Source organism: Bubalus kerabau, chromosome 5 (assembly GCF_029407905.1).
Source record: "Bubalus kerabau isolate K-KA32 ecotype Philippines breed swamp buffalo chromosome 5, PCC_UOA_SB_1v2, whole genome shotgun sequence".
In the NCBI taxonomy this organism is placed as follows: domain Eukaryota; kingdom Metazoa; phylum Chordata; class Mammalia; order Artiodactyla; family Bovidae; genus Bubalus; species Bubalus kerabau.
Genome location: NC_073628.1, coordinates 82,091,744 through 82,104,763, shown reverse-complemented (window position 1 = coordinate 82,104,763; position 13,020 = coordinate 82,091,744). Strand labels below are relative to the sequence as shown.

At 38.2% G+C, this 13,020-nt stretch overlaps 1 protein-coding gene across 1 annotated transcript in view; it reads right to left on the bottom strand.

The window, feature by feature from the left end:
• The window catches only part of DNAH14 (dynein axonemal heavy chain 14), a 440,851-nt gene that overhangs the window by 336,417 nt on the left and 91,414 nt on the right, over positions 1 to 13,020 (bottom strand). The window contains exons 8-9 of the mRNA XM_055583763.1: positions 12,441 to 12,553; positions 914 to 976 (exon numbers count right to left, since the gene is read on the bottom strand). Of these exons, the coding sequence (XP_055439738.1) occupies positions 914 to 976; positions 12,441 to 12,553 (176 nt within the window). The remainder of the gene's footprint in view (positions 1 to 913; positions 977 to 12,440; positions 12,554 to 13,020) is intronic.

The following is a 13,020-nucleotide window of genomic DNA, read 5'->3' as shown; positions in this document are numbered from 1 at the left end:
AAAGGAATAAAACCACCATATGACCCAGCAATCCCACTACTAGGCATATACCCTGAGGAAACCAAAACTGAAAAAGACACATGTACCCCAATGTTCACTGCAGCACTATTAACAATAGCTATAACATGGAAGCAACCTAGATGTCCACTGACAGATAAATGGATAAAGAAGCTGTGGTATATATATATACTAGACAGTATATTAAAAATCAGAGACATTAGTTTACTGATAGAGGTCTGTATAGTCAAAGCTTTGATTTTTCTAGTAGTCATGTATGGATGTGAGAGTTGGACCATAAAGAAAGCTGGATGCTGAAGAATTGATGCCTTTGTACTGTGGTGTTGGAGAAGACTCTTCAGAGTCCCTTGGATTGCAAGGAGATCCAACCAGACCATCCTAAAGGAACTCAGTCCTGAATATTCATTGGAAGGACTGATGCTGAAGCTGAAACTCCAATACTTTGGCCACCTGATGCAAAGAACCAACTCATTGAAAAAGACCCTGATGCTGGGAAAGATTGAAGGCAGGAGGAGAAGGGGACAACAGAGGATGAGATGATTGGATGGCATCACCAACTCAACGGACATGAGTTTTGAAATTTGAAAGCTCAGGGAATTGGTGATGAACATGGAAGCCTGGCGTGCTGCAGTCCATGGGGTCACAAAGAGCTGGACACAAATGAGCAACTGAACTGAACTGACTATATTTATATATATAGTAACACATTTTATGTTAAATATATATAATATTATAATAGTCTTTTAAAAATGACATAGATTAAATTTAATCATAAGGGGTATAGAATGTGACTTTTTAATCACTGAGTTAAAATTCATGTATATCTATTTGCATACTACATATTTCAAATAAGGCTTCCTCTCAAAATTTTTATAATTGTATTTCATAGACTTACCTGCTCTTATCAGTCTTAATTCTTTTAATGGTCAGTTTCCAAGTAACAAATAATTTATTAATTCTGAAAAGAAAAACACTTCTTAATTCTATATTCATAAATCAGTACTAACAAAATAGATGAATAATTTGGTAAAGTCTTAGTAATACTAGAAAATTCCCTAGAAAATGTTTCATTCATCCTGAGCTACCTAAAGGAAATATTAAACCATATCACCTTTTTCCCAACCTATCAATAGAATACAGAGCACAAAGCAAATTAAGTTATTAAACTTCCCATAGATACATAATTAATTTAGTTCCAACATTCAAGTAAGTATAAAACCTGTAAAACTACTATTTTCATTATAGATTCATTTGGTTACTAGTTTTAAAAGAGAATCATACTTCAAGAAGAGTCAAAGGAGTCAAGATGGAGGAGTAGGAGGATGCAGAGTTCACCTTTCGCCACAAATGAATCAAGAATATATTTACAAATGAAACAGTTCTCACAGAGCATTTGCTGAACACTAAGTCACTCCAGTACTCTTGCCTGGAAAATCCCATGGACGGAGGAGCCTGGTGGGCTGCAGTCCATGGAGTCGCTAAGAGTCGGACATGACTGAGCGACTTCACTTTCACTTTTCATTTTCATGCATTGGAGAAGGAAATGGCAACCCACTCCAGTGTTCTTGCCTGGAGAATCCCAGGGACGGGGGAGCCTGGTGGGCTGCCGTCTCTGAGGTCGCACAGAGTCGGACACGACTGAGGTGACTTAGCAGCAGCAGAGGACCTCAGACACCTAAAGGGACAAGAAAGATCCCCACGTAACTGGGTAAGACAAAAGAAAGAAGAAGGGAAAAGGAAAAGGAGGGGAAGTGGATTGGAACCTGTGCTTCTGGGGGGAGCTGAAGGAAAGAAGAGGTTTCAGCATGCAAGAAAGCCCTCTTACTGGTGGGGAGATCAGCTAGGACAGCTTTGAGGGCTTGGAGGACAGCACAGCAACCAGTCTGTGGTGGCAGAACAGAGTGAAACCTACACAGGTTGGAGCCACAGCTCTGCATGCCCCAGCCCGAGACATGTGTCTGCCAGTGCAGACAAAGCATAGGTACTGGACCATGGGGTTTGATGAGCAGACCTCGGGAAAGGACTGCTGTTGGCTATGAGGAGACAGTCAAAGGGGTGGGGGAGAGTAGCTCTTCAACCAGAAATGCTCACGCAGAAAGAAAGCCTGTAGAGCCACAGAAGTCAGGTGCCATTGCTGAATGATGCTCAAAGGGTGAGGCTGCCATTGCAGCCCCTCTTCCCATGCACCAGCCCCTGCCTCCCTGGACACTAGAAAAGGATCCTGCCAGGGCTGGCTCTCTTGTGCTTGTGACTGCCATCTCCCCCACCCCCTGCCCCTGCACTCCACTGCCACTGGGGCAGGCTCAGATGCTCCAGGGAAGTCTGAGGCACAGATGCCCGTAGGTGGTCCTCATGCAGAAGTGCGGCTGAAACCACAGCTGAGACATAGGAGCTGTGAAACTAAGGAAAATGAGCTGAAACCTCTCCTTACAACAGTACAGATAGCAGATTTACACCCTGTGACAGGTTTTATAAACTCAGCCCCTGTGGAACATCTGAATGATCAACAAGTGATCCCATAGCTGAGACAGGTGTAGCTTTAGCAACAGTGAACTTTGTGGGCACATACACACGGTGGATGGGCTAGTCCAGAGTCTGAGCTGTCCCCATAGCGCCCAGAGGGGGTCCATATCCATGATTACTATAATTCTGAAACCTGAATTCAGTGATCTATGTTGGTGGCCTGGTCAAAACACTTTAGAGACACCAGGGCCAATTGCCAGCATACGCACAGTTAGGCTGGGCCAAGAGCAGTGCCAACAACAGTGTAATTTGTGAGTCTGCACAATGGGTCAAAGGTGACCTAACAGAGCACACCCACAGACAAGCAGCTCCAGAGAAGGAATACTCGGTGTCTTCTCTCCAATGGGAGTGCTCCAAGTCCACCTACCTCACACACCACAGATCAGAAACACAGCTCAAAAACAGACCTACACGCCTCTACTCCAACAGCTAGGGAGCAGACCCCACCCCTGACACAGCATTGACAATCACAGAGCAAAGGGGAGGCCCCATTAAATATTCAGGCCAGGGTCTGGTCACCACAACATCAGTCACGCTCCCATTGAAAGGGATAATGGTCAGCATAAATGGAGGAAAGAGGTGGTAGATATTTACACTAAAAACAGCCCTTGCACCAAAAAATATTAAACCCACGCAGGCTACACAGGGAAGTTCACATATAAAAAATACCTAGAAGACAACCGAAAATGAAAACACAACAATCCCAAACCTATAGGATGCAACAAAAGCAGTTCTAAGAGGGAAGTTTACAGCAATACAATCTTACTTTAGGAAACAAGAAAAATCTCAAATAAACACCTTAAACTTACACCTAAAGCAACTAGAGAAAGAAAAACAAACAAAATCCAATGTTAGTAGAAGGAAAGAAATCACAAATACAAGATCAGAAATAAATGAAATAAACTAAAAAGTAGAAAGATCAATGAAATTAAAAACTGTCCCTTTGAAGAGATAAGCAGAACTGATAAACCTTTAGCCAGATTCATCAATAAAATAAGGAAGAAGGCCCAAATTAATAAAATAAAAAATGGAAAAAGGAGAAACTGACACCACAAAAATACAAAGGAGCATAATAAACTACTATGAACACCAAAAAAAGTACAACATAGAAGCAATGGATAAATTATTAGAAAGGTAAAATCTTCAAAGACTGAATCAGGAAGAAACAGAAACTATGAACAGACCAATCAATTATCAGTGTTGAAACTGAATCAGCAATTTAAAAACTCCAGAAAACTGAAGTCCAGGGCCAGATGGCTACACAGGTGAATTCTACCAAACATTTAGAGAAGAGTTAATACCTATCCTTTCTAAACTCTTCCAACAAATGACAGAGAAAGGAGTTTCTGAACTCATTCTATGAGACCAGCATCACCTTTGATATCAAAACTAAAGAAAGATATCAAAAAGTGAAAATTACAGCCCAATGTCACTGATGAACAACAGATGCAAAAATCCTCAACAAAATTCAACAACGTATTAATAAGCTCATATATCATGATCAAGTGGGATTTATCCCAGGGATGCAAGGATTTTTCCATCTCTGAAAATCAATCAATGCAATATTCCACATTAATAAAGAATAAAAACCACATGATCATCTCAACAGATGCAGAAAAGGATTCTGATAATATTCAACATCCATTTATGATAAATACTCTCCAGAAAACGGGCAGAGAGGGAACCAACTGCAACATAATAAAGACCATATATGACAAATCCACAACTAACATCACAGTCAATGGTGAAAAGCTGAAAGCATTTCATCTAAGATCAGGAACAAGATATGGATGTCTACTCTTGCCACTTTTATTCAACATAGTTTTGGAAGTTCTAGCCATGGCAATCAGAGGAAAAAAAAATAAAAGGATTCAAATTAGAAAAGAAGAATTAAAACTGTAATTGTTTGCAGATGACATAATGCTATACAAAGAAGATCCTAAAGATACTACCAGAAAACTAGTCAGTTCAGTTCAGTTCAGTCGCTCAGTCGTGTCCAACTCTTTGCGACCCCATGAACAGCAGCAAGCCAGGCCTCCCTGTCCATTACCAACTCCCGGAGTCCACCCAAACACATGTTCATCAAGTTGGTGATGCCATCCAACCATCTCATCCTCTGTCGTCCCTTTCTCCTCTTGCCCTCAATCTTTCCCAGCATCAGGGTCTTTTCAAATGAGTCAGCTCTTCACATCAGGTGGCCAAAGTATTGGAGTTTCAGCTTCAACATCAGTCCCTCCAATGAACACCCAGGACTGATCTCCTTTAGGATGGACTGGTTGGATCTCCTTGCAGTCCAAGGGACTCTCAAGAGTCTTCTCCAATACCACAGTTCATGAATGAATTTGGAAGAGTTGTAAGATACAAAATTAATACACAGAAATCTCCTGTATTCCTATACACTAACAAAACCTATCAGAAAATGAAATTAAGAAAACAATCCCATTTATCATTACATCAAGGCTTCCCAGGTGGCTCAGCAGTAAAGAATCCACCTGCAGGAGATGGTTTCGACCTCTGGGTCAGGAAGATCCCCTGGAGGAGGAAATGGCAACTCACTCCAGTATTCTTTCATGGAAAATCCCATGGATGATAGAGGAGCCTGGCAGGCTATAGTCCATGTGGTTGTGAAGAATCAGACACAACTAAGTGAGCATGCACACATCACTGCATCAAAAAGAATAAAATACCAAGAAGATACCAACTGAAGGAGGCAAAAGACCTGTACTCTAAAACTATAAGAAGCTAATGAAAGAAACTGAAGATGACACAGACAGAAAGACATACTGTGCCCCTGAATTGGAAGAATCAACACTGTCAAAATGACTATAATACCCAAGGTAATGTACAGATTCAATGCAATCTCTACCAAATTACCAATGGCATTTTTTATAAAACTAGAACAAACATTTTTTTAATTTGTATGGAAACACAAAAAACCCCAAAAAGCAACAGAAGCTTGAGAAAAAAATAACAGAGCTGGAGGACTCAGGCTCCCTGACTTTACACTATACTATTATACAAAACTACAATATTCAAAATAGTATGGTATTGGCACAAAAATAGAAACATAGATTAGTGGAACAGCATAAAGAGCTCAGAAATAAATTCAAGTACTCAAAGTCAATTAATCTATAATAAAGAGGCAAGAATTTATAATGCAGAAAAGATAGACTCTTCAATAAGTGATACTCAGCAAATTGGACAGCTGCATGTAAAAGAAATAAATTAAAACATTTTCTAACACCATATACAAATATCATGGATTAAAGAACTAATGTTAAGACCATATACCATAGAACTACCAGAGGAAAAGACATAAACAAGACATTCTTTGACAGAAATTACAGCAATTTCTTTTAGATACACCTCCTAAAGAAAAGGAAATAAAAGTAAAAGTAAACAGATGCGATCTAATTAAACTTAAAAGGTTTTGCACAGCAAAGGAAACCACTGACAAAACAAAAGGACAACCTACTGAATGGGAGAAAATATTTGCCAATGATATGACCAATCAAGGAATTTAATATCCAACATATATAAACAACTATACATCTCAACATCAAAGAAAAGATTAAAAAATGGGCAAAGGAATTGAACACTTTTCCAAAGAGGAAATGCAAACAGCCAATGGATGGGCACATGAAAAGATGCTCAACATTGCTAATGATCAGGGAACTGCAAATCAAAAACACAATGAGATTTTTACCTCATATCTGTCAGAAGTGCTATCATCAAAAACAACAAGTGGAACAAATGTTGGCAAGGATATGGAGAAAAGACAGCCCTCGAACACTGTTTATGGGAATGTAAATTAATACAACCACCATGGAAAAGTGTGGAGGTCCCTCAAAACAGTAAAATAGATCTACCATATGACCACTCTTGATTACATATCCGAAAAAAACAAAAACACTAATTCAGCAAGATACAGGCACCTCAATGTTCATAGTAGCATTATTTACAATTGTGAAATTATGGCAGCAAACTCAGGGTCCATCAACAGATGAATGGATAAAAAGATGTGGATTACACTTACACACACACACACACACACAATGGACTACTACTCAGTCATAAAAAAGTATTAAATTTTGTCATTTGCAGCAACACACATGGACTTGGAAGCCATTAAGCTACATAAAATGTCAAACAAAGAAAGACAAATACTCTATAATATCACTTATATGTGGAATCTATATAACCCAGTAGTGAATATAACAAAAAAGAAGATGACTCACAGGTACAGAGAATGAACTATATGAACTACTGGCTACCAGTAGGGAGGTAGCAATATAGGGGTTGGGGAGTAGAGGTAAAAACTATCACATGTAAGATAGGCTCAAGATGCACTTACTGTACAATACTGAGAACAGTCAATATTTTTAACAATTGTAAATGGAAAACAATCTTTAAAAATTGCATAAAAGTATAAGATTTTTAAAATTTAAGATAATACATGTCATTTTGATATTATTTAATCCTTATGTTTTTAAAATATGCATTGGTACTTTTAAAAGCTCAAAGAATCTACATCAAAAGGAATGGAAGTTTCCCTGATGATTATTCATCATCCTTAGTTTTCACACATGAAATAAACATGCTCAATTGTCAAAAAATTTCCCTTAACTTCTCTAAATGAACACTGCCACCTATTTTATGCACTTGTGAAACTAGTCTAGTGCTTTATCACAATCTCAGTAGTTTTTCCATCTTGATGAAAACAATCATTCTTAAACAAACACTGAAATGTGATTCTTATTTGTCAAAGTGAGATTCCTGATGTAGTTGATGAGTCAGTGGGGAGGCAAAATGGCAGGGCTAGGACTGCCCAGGAGACAAATAGCCAGCCAGTCTTAGTGACATCATTAGCTGATTTTGAATCAAAGAAGACAGACGGGAGCTATTCGAGCAGTTCAAAAAGAATCTGGCAATGTCGTTCAAACAGAAATGACATCTGGAGATCAGAAATGGCCTGAGGCCTTGGAAAGCCAAAATGCTTCAGACAAATCTAGCAACTTGACCTTAAATCAGGCTCCAAAGACACATAAACAAGATCTTATCTCACTCTAATCCAGACACATAGAGTCATGGTACCTCAGGATGCTAGAAGACCCCTGGAAACCCAGATGAATCATAGGGGAACCCACTGATGGTATAATGAGTATATGCGCCAAGCCATAGAAATTAATACTTCAGAAAGTTTCTGGAGGTAAAAAGGCAATAATGATGCTAAAGTCATCACTGCACTGTATACACAGCATCACCAGCCTAAGTCATTACTGTTTTCATATTTAACTTTTTTCTATTTGAAACATAACTTATTACAGTATTAGTGATAAAAAAATATGTTAAAAATCAAAATAAAAAAATCAAATGAACCCAGAAGTTTAAAGTTGACTAAAACTTAGCATATTTTTCTTAACATCAATAAAGAAAACCAATCATTTTGACTGTGGGCTTATTGATGCCAAATGTGATATAAAAAGATGATTCTTATCCCAGTTCCAACTGGATATCCAAATTCTAATCAATGAAAATTATTTAGGGCATAATAGACCCTGAGGATTTATTACAAGGCAAGGATAACAGTAATGGAGAAGGAAATGGCAACCCACTCCAGTATTCTTGCCTGGAGAATCCCATGCACAGAGGAACCTGATGGGTTACAGTCTCGGGGATTGCAGAGAGTCAGACTTGACTTAGCGACTAAACACCAAGGATAACAGTGGAAAGTTCAACACTGACAGTTTAAATAAACAGATACAGAAAGTAATGCCCCAGATAATATCATTAACTAATAAATCTAGAATCAGAAACTTCTAGCTTCACTAACAGTACCTAATACAGGGAAGTAACTATTACACATATTCTTGAAAAGAAGCTTCTCAGAATTGTTAATCATCTCCACTGTATGTGGCTTTGGTTCCAAACAGTAACAAAATCAGCTTCATTTTCTGCCAACCTCTTCAGTGCTTCAGGGACATCATTACTACTTTTGACTATACATTAAACTTATTCCTGACTAAAAAATATTGAACTTGCTATATTGTCTGCCTGGAACTCCTTTCTCTCAAGACCCCACATGGATGTCTCCTCTACACCACATAGAAGTCTCTATTTAAACACCTCTGACAATCCTATCTGAAGTAGCAACACACAGATATACACACATCTCTGGTTTTATTATCTTTCTAGTCCTTATCACTATCTGAAATTATTTACTTATTCAATATCTATCTTCCTCCATTAGAATATAAATTATATAGGTAGAGAGACATTGCATATTTTTTCCCAGGTGGATCTCCAGTGTCCAAAACAGAAAAACAGAGCAAATACATAATAAATACTTGTTCACTACATGAATAACTTCTCTGCCATAAGATCCATTCACTTCTCTTACAGAAAAGTTACCAGGTTCTTAGTTATTTCAACTATTTACTATATTAAGTGTAGCTATTTAAAATATTATCTATTTATTTCCTTAGCACACAGTAAAATGTACAAAAAAGGAAAACATTAAAGATAAAACAAATTTTATAAAACTGGGTATACACACTGAAAAATCAGCATTCTGGGACTACTTTGTGAAAGTCGTACTACTCTGTTCAAAGAGCCTCAGGAATCCTGATATCATGTAATGTAATACATAATTTAATGTAACTAGTTGTTGCTCAGTCACTTAGTTGTTTCTGACTATTTGCGATCCCATGGACTGCAGCATGCCGGGCTTCCCTGTCCTTCACATCTGCCAGAGTTTACTCAAACTCATGTCCATTGAGTCGGTGATGCCATCCAACCATCTTGTCCTCTGTCGCTCCCTTCTCCTCCTGCCTTCTATCTTTCCCAGCATTAGGGTCTTTTCCAATAAGCTGGCTCTTCTCATCAGGTGGTTAAATTATTGAAACTTCAGCTTAGCTACAGTGCTTCCAATGAATATTCAGGGTTGATCTCCTTTAGGATTGACTGGTTTGATCTCCTTTACTCTCAAGAGTCTTCTCCAACACCACAGTTCGAAAGCATCAATTCTTCAGCGCTCAGCCTTCTTGATGGTCCAACTCTCACATCCATACATGACTACTGGAAAAACCATAGCTTTGACTATACAGACTTTTGTTGCCAAAGTAAAATATCTGCTTTTTCATACGCTGTCTAGGTTTGTCATGGAGCTTCCCTGGTGGCTCACACCATAAAGAATCTGCTTGCAATGCAGGAGACCCAGGTTCAATCCCTGGGTTGGGACAATACCCTGAAGAAGGAAATGGCAACCTACTTCAGTATTCTTGCCTGGAGAATCCTATGGATGGAGAAGCCTGGTGGGCTACAGTCCATAGAGTTGCAGAGAGTTGTACATGACTGAAGTGACTTTGCATGCAGCAGGTTTGTCATAGCCTTTCTTCCAAGCTATCACTGGAGCTATCCCTGGAGAAGGGAATGGCAAACTACTTCAGCATTCTTGTCTTGAGAACCCCATGAACAGTATGAAAAGGCAAAAAGATATGACACTGAAAGATGAACTCCCCAAGTTGGTAGGTGCCCAATATGCTACTGGAGAAGAGCAGAAAAACAGCTCCAGAAGGAATGAAAATGCTGAGCCAAAGCCAAAACAACGACCAGTTGTGGATGTGTTTGGTGGTGTAAGTAAAATCAGATGCTGTAAAGAACATATTGCATAGGAACCTCCAATGTTATATGCATGAATCAAGGTAAACTGGAAATAGTCAAACAGGAGATGGCAAGAGTGAGGACTGACATTTTAGGAATCAGTGAATTAAAATGGACCGCAAAGGGTGAATTTAATTTAGGTGACCATTATATCTACTACTGTGGGCAAGAATCCCTTAGAAGAAATGGAGAAGCCCTCAGAGTCAATAAGAGAGTCCAAAATACAGTACTTGGGTGCAATCTTAAAAATGACAGAATGATCTCTGTTCATTTCCACGGCAAATCATTCAATATCACAGTAATTTAAGTCTATGCCCCAACCACTAATGTTGAAGAAGCTGAACAGTTCTGTGAAGACCTATAAGATCTTCTAGAACTAACACCAAAAAAAAGATGTCCTTTTCATCATAGGGGACTGGAATGCAAAAGCAGGAAGTCAAGAGATACCTGAAGTAACAGGAAAGTTTGGCCTTGGAGTACAAAATGAAGCAGGGCAAAGGCTAACAGAGTTTTGCTAAGAGAACGCACTGGTCATAGCAGACACTCTCTTCCAACAACACAAGAGAAGACTCTACACATGGACATCACCAGATGGTCAATACCAAAATCAGACTGATTATATTCTTTGCAGCCGAAGATGGAGAAGCTCTATACAGTCAGCAAAAACAAGACCGGGAGCTGACTGTGCTCAGATCATGAATTCCTAATTGCAAAATTCAGACTACAACTGAAGTAAGTAGGGAAAACCACCAAGCCATTCAGGTATGACCTAAATCAAATCCCTTATGATTATACAGTTGAAGTGACAAATAGATTCAAGGGATTAGATCTGACAGACAGAGTGCCTGAAGAACTATGGACAGAGGTTCGTAACAATGCACAGGAGGCTGTGATCAAAACCATCCTCAAGATAAAGAAATGCAAAACGGTCGCCTGAGGAGGCCTTACAATTAGCTGAGAAAAGAAGAGAAGCTAAGGGCAAAGGAGAAAAGGAAAGATATACCCATTTAAATGCAGTGTTCCGAAGAACAGCAAGGAGAGACAAGAAAGCTATCCTAAGTGAACAATATCAAAGAAATAGAAAAACAATAGAAATGGAAAGACTAGAGAACACTTGAAGAAAATTAGAGATACAAGGGAACATTTCATGCAAAGATGGGCACAATAAAGGAGAGAGATGGTATGGACCTAACAGAAGCAGAAGATATTGAGAAGAGGTGGCAACAATACACAGAACTATACATAAAAGAGCATGACCCAGATAATCACGATGGTGTGATCACTCACCTAGAGCCAGACATCCTGGAGTGTGAAGTCAAGTGGGCCTTAGGAAGCACTACTACAAACAAAGCTGGTGGAGGTGATGGAATTCCAGCTGAGCTATTTCAAATTCTAAAAGATGCTGCTGCTGAAGTGCTGCACTCAATATGCCAGCAAATTTGGAAAACTCAGCAGTGGCCACAGGACTGGAAAAGGTTAGTTTTCATTCCAATCCCAAAGAAGGGCAATGCCAAATGTAACTTGTAACTAGATAAATTTTTAAATGACCTTAAATTAAAAAGCTCCCCACCTCCCTAATTTTACTTTCCTTCATATCATTTCATTTCCACCTGACATGTTATGTTTTCATGTGTTCTTTTTATTATTTCTCATGCACTATAATCTGGGCTTCCCTGGTGACTCAGACAGTAAAGAATTTGCCTGCAATGTGGGAGACCCAGGTTGGATCCATCAGTTGGGAAGATCCCGTGGGGAAAGGAATGACAACTCACTCCAGTATTCTTGTCTGGAGAATTCCATCGAAGAAGAGCCCAGAGGGCTACAGTCCATGGAGTCACAAAGAGTCATACATGACTGAGCGACTAACACAAATACACACTATAATCTACATTATTTTGAGAGTAAGACAATTGCTTGGTTTGTTCAATACATTATTCCCAGCTTCATAAATATTCATTTAATGAATAAATGCATGAAAACCAAAAGGTAAGTTAATTATAATTTAAGTTTGCTTGAATATAAAATATCTTTTTCTTATTTATCCAAAAAGGTTAAGAGTTTTAATACTTAAATGAGTACATTTCTCTTATCTAAAAAATTGTTATGATATACGCTATTTCCTCTATAATTCCCCATGTATATTGTATTACTGTAGTAGAACCCAGATGTTATCCAGGCAATTGCAATTTCACTAGGATCACACTACAAATAATTGGTTTCACATTCATTCATCTCACCGAAAATTGGAAAATATCTTGAATTGCTGTAATAAATAGTAACATCTTCTTTCTAGTAGCCATTCCAAAGTAGGTATAAGTTCTATTTCTTCTTCACCACCTATTTTAGTAACCTACATATATAAAGGACAAAACATGACTCAACTTTCTTAAAAAACCATGCACTATATTCAAGAAATTACAAAAAGTTGTATTTGGCTCATAGCTAGTTGACTTTATAGTAAGCTTTTTCTATAACTGACCTCTGCCACTTCATCTACACTCAAACTTGATTTCCCCTCACAAATAACTATTACTTTAAATCTCATAATTTTTACATTTTCTATAAAATATTTATGAACTTAATTTTAACTACATGGATACAACAGTTTCTAAGTGCATAATAATCCCAATCTCTAGATAATCCCATTTTGACATTCAAAAAACAAGATATGCTTCCTCTCTTCCCAAGAGTATTTCTCCCCCATCTAAATGTAATATTTTCTTAAATTTGTTTCATAAATAAAAGTTGCCTATATCAGCACATATGCATTTATATGCATGTTTTTTATTTATATAGAAGTTGTTCATTCCACTTTCA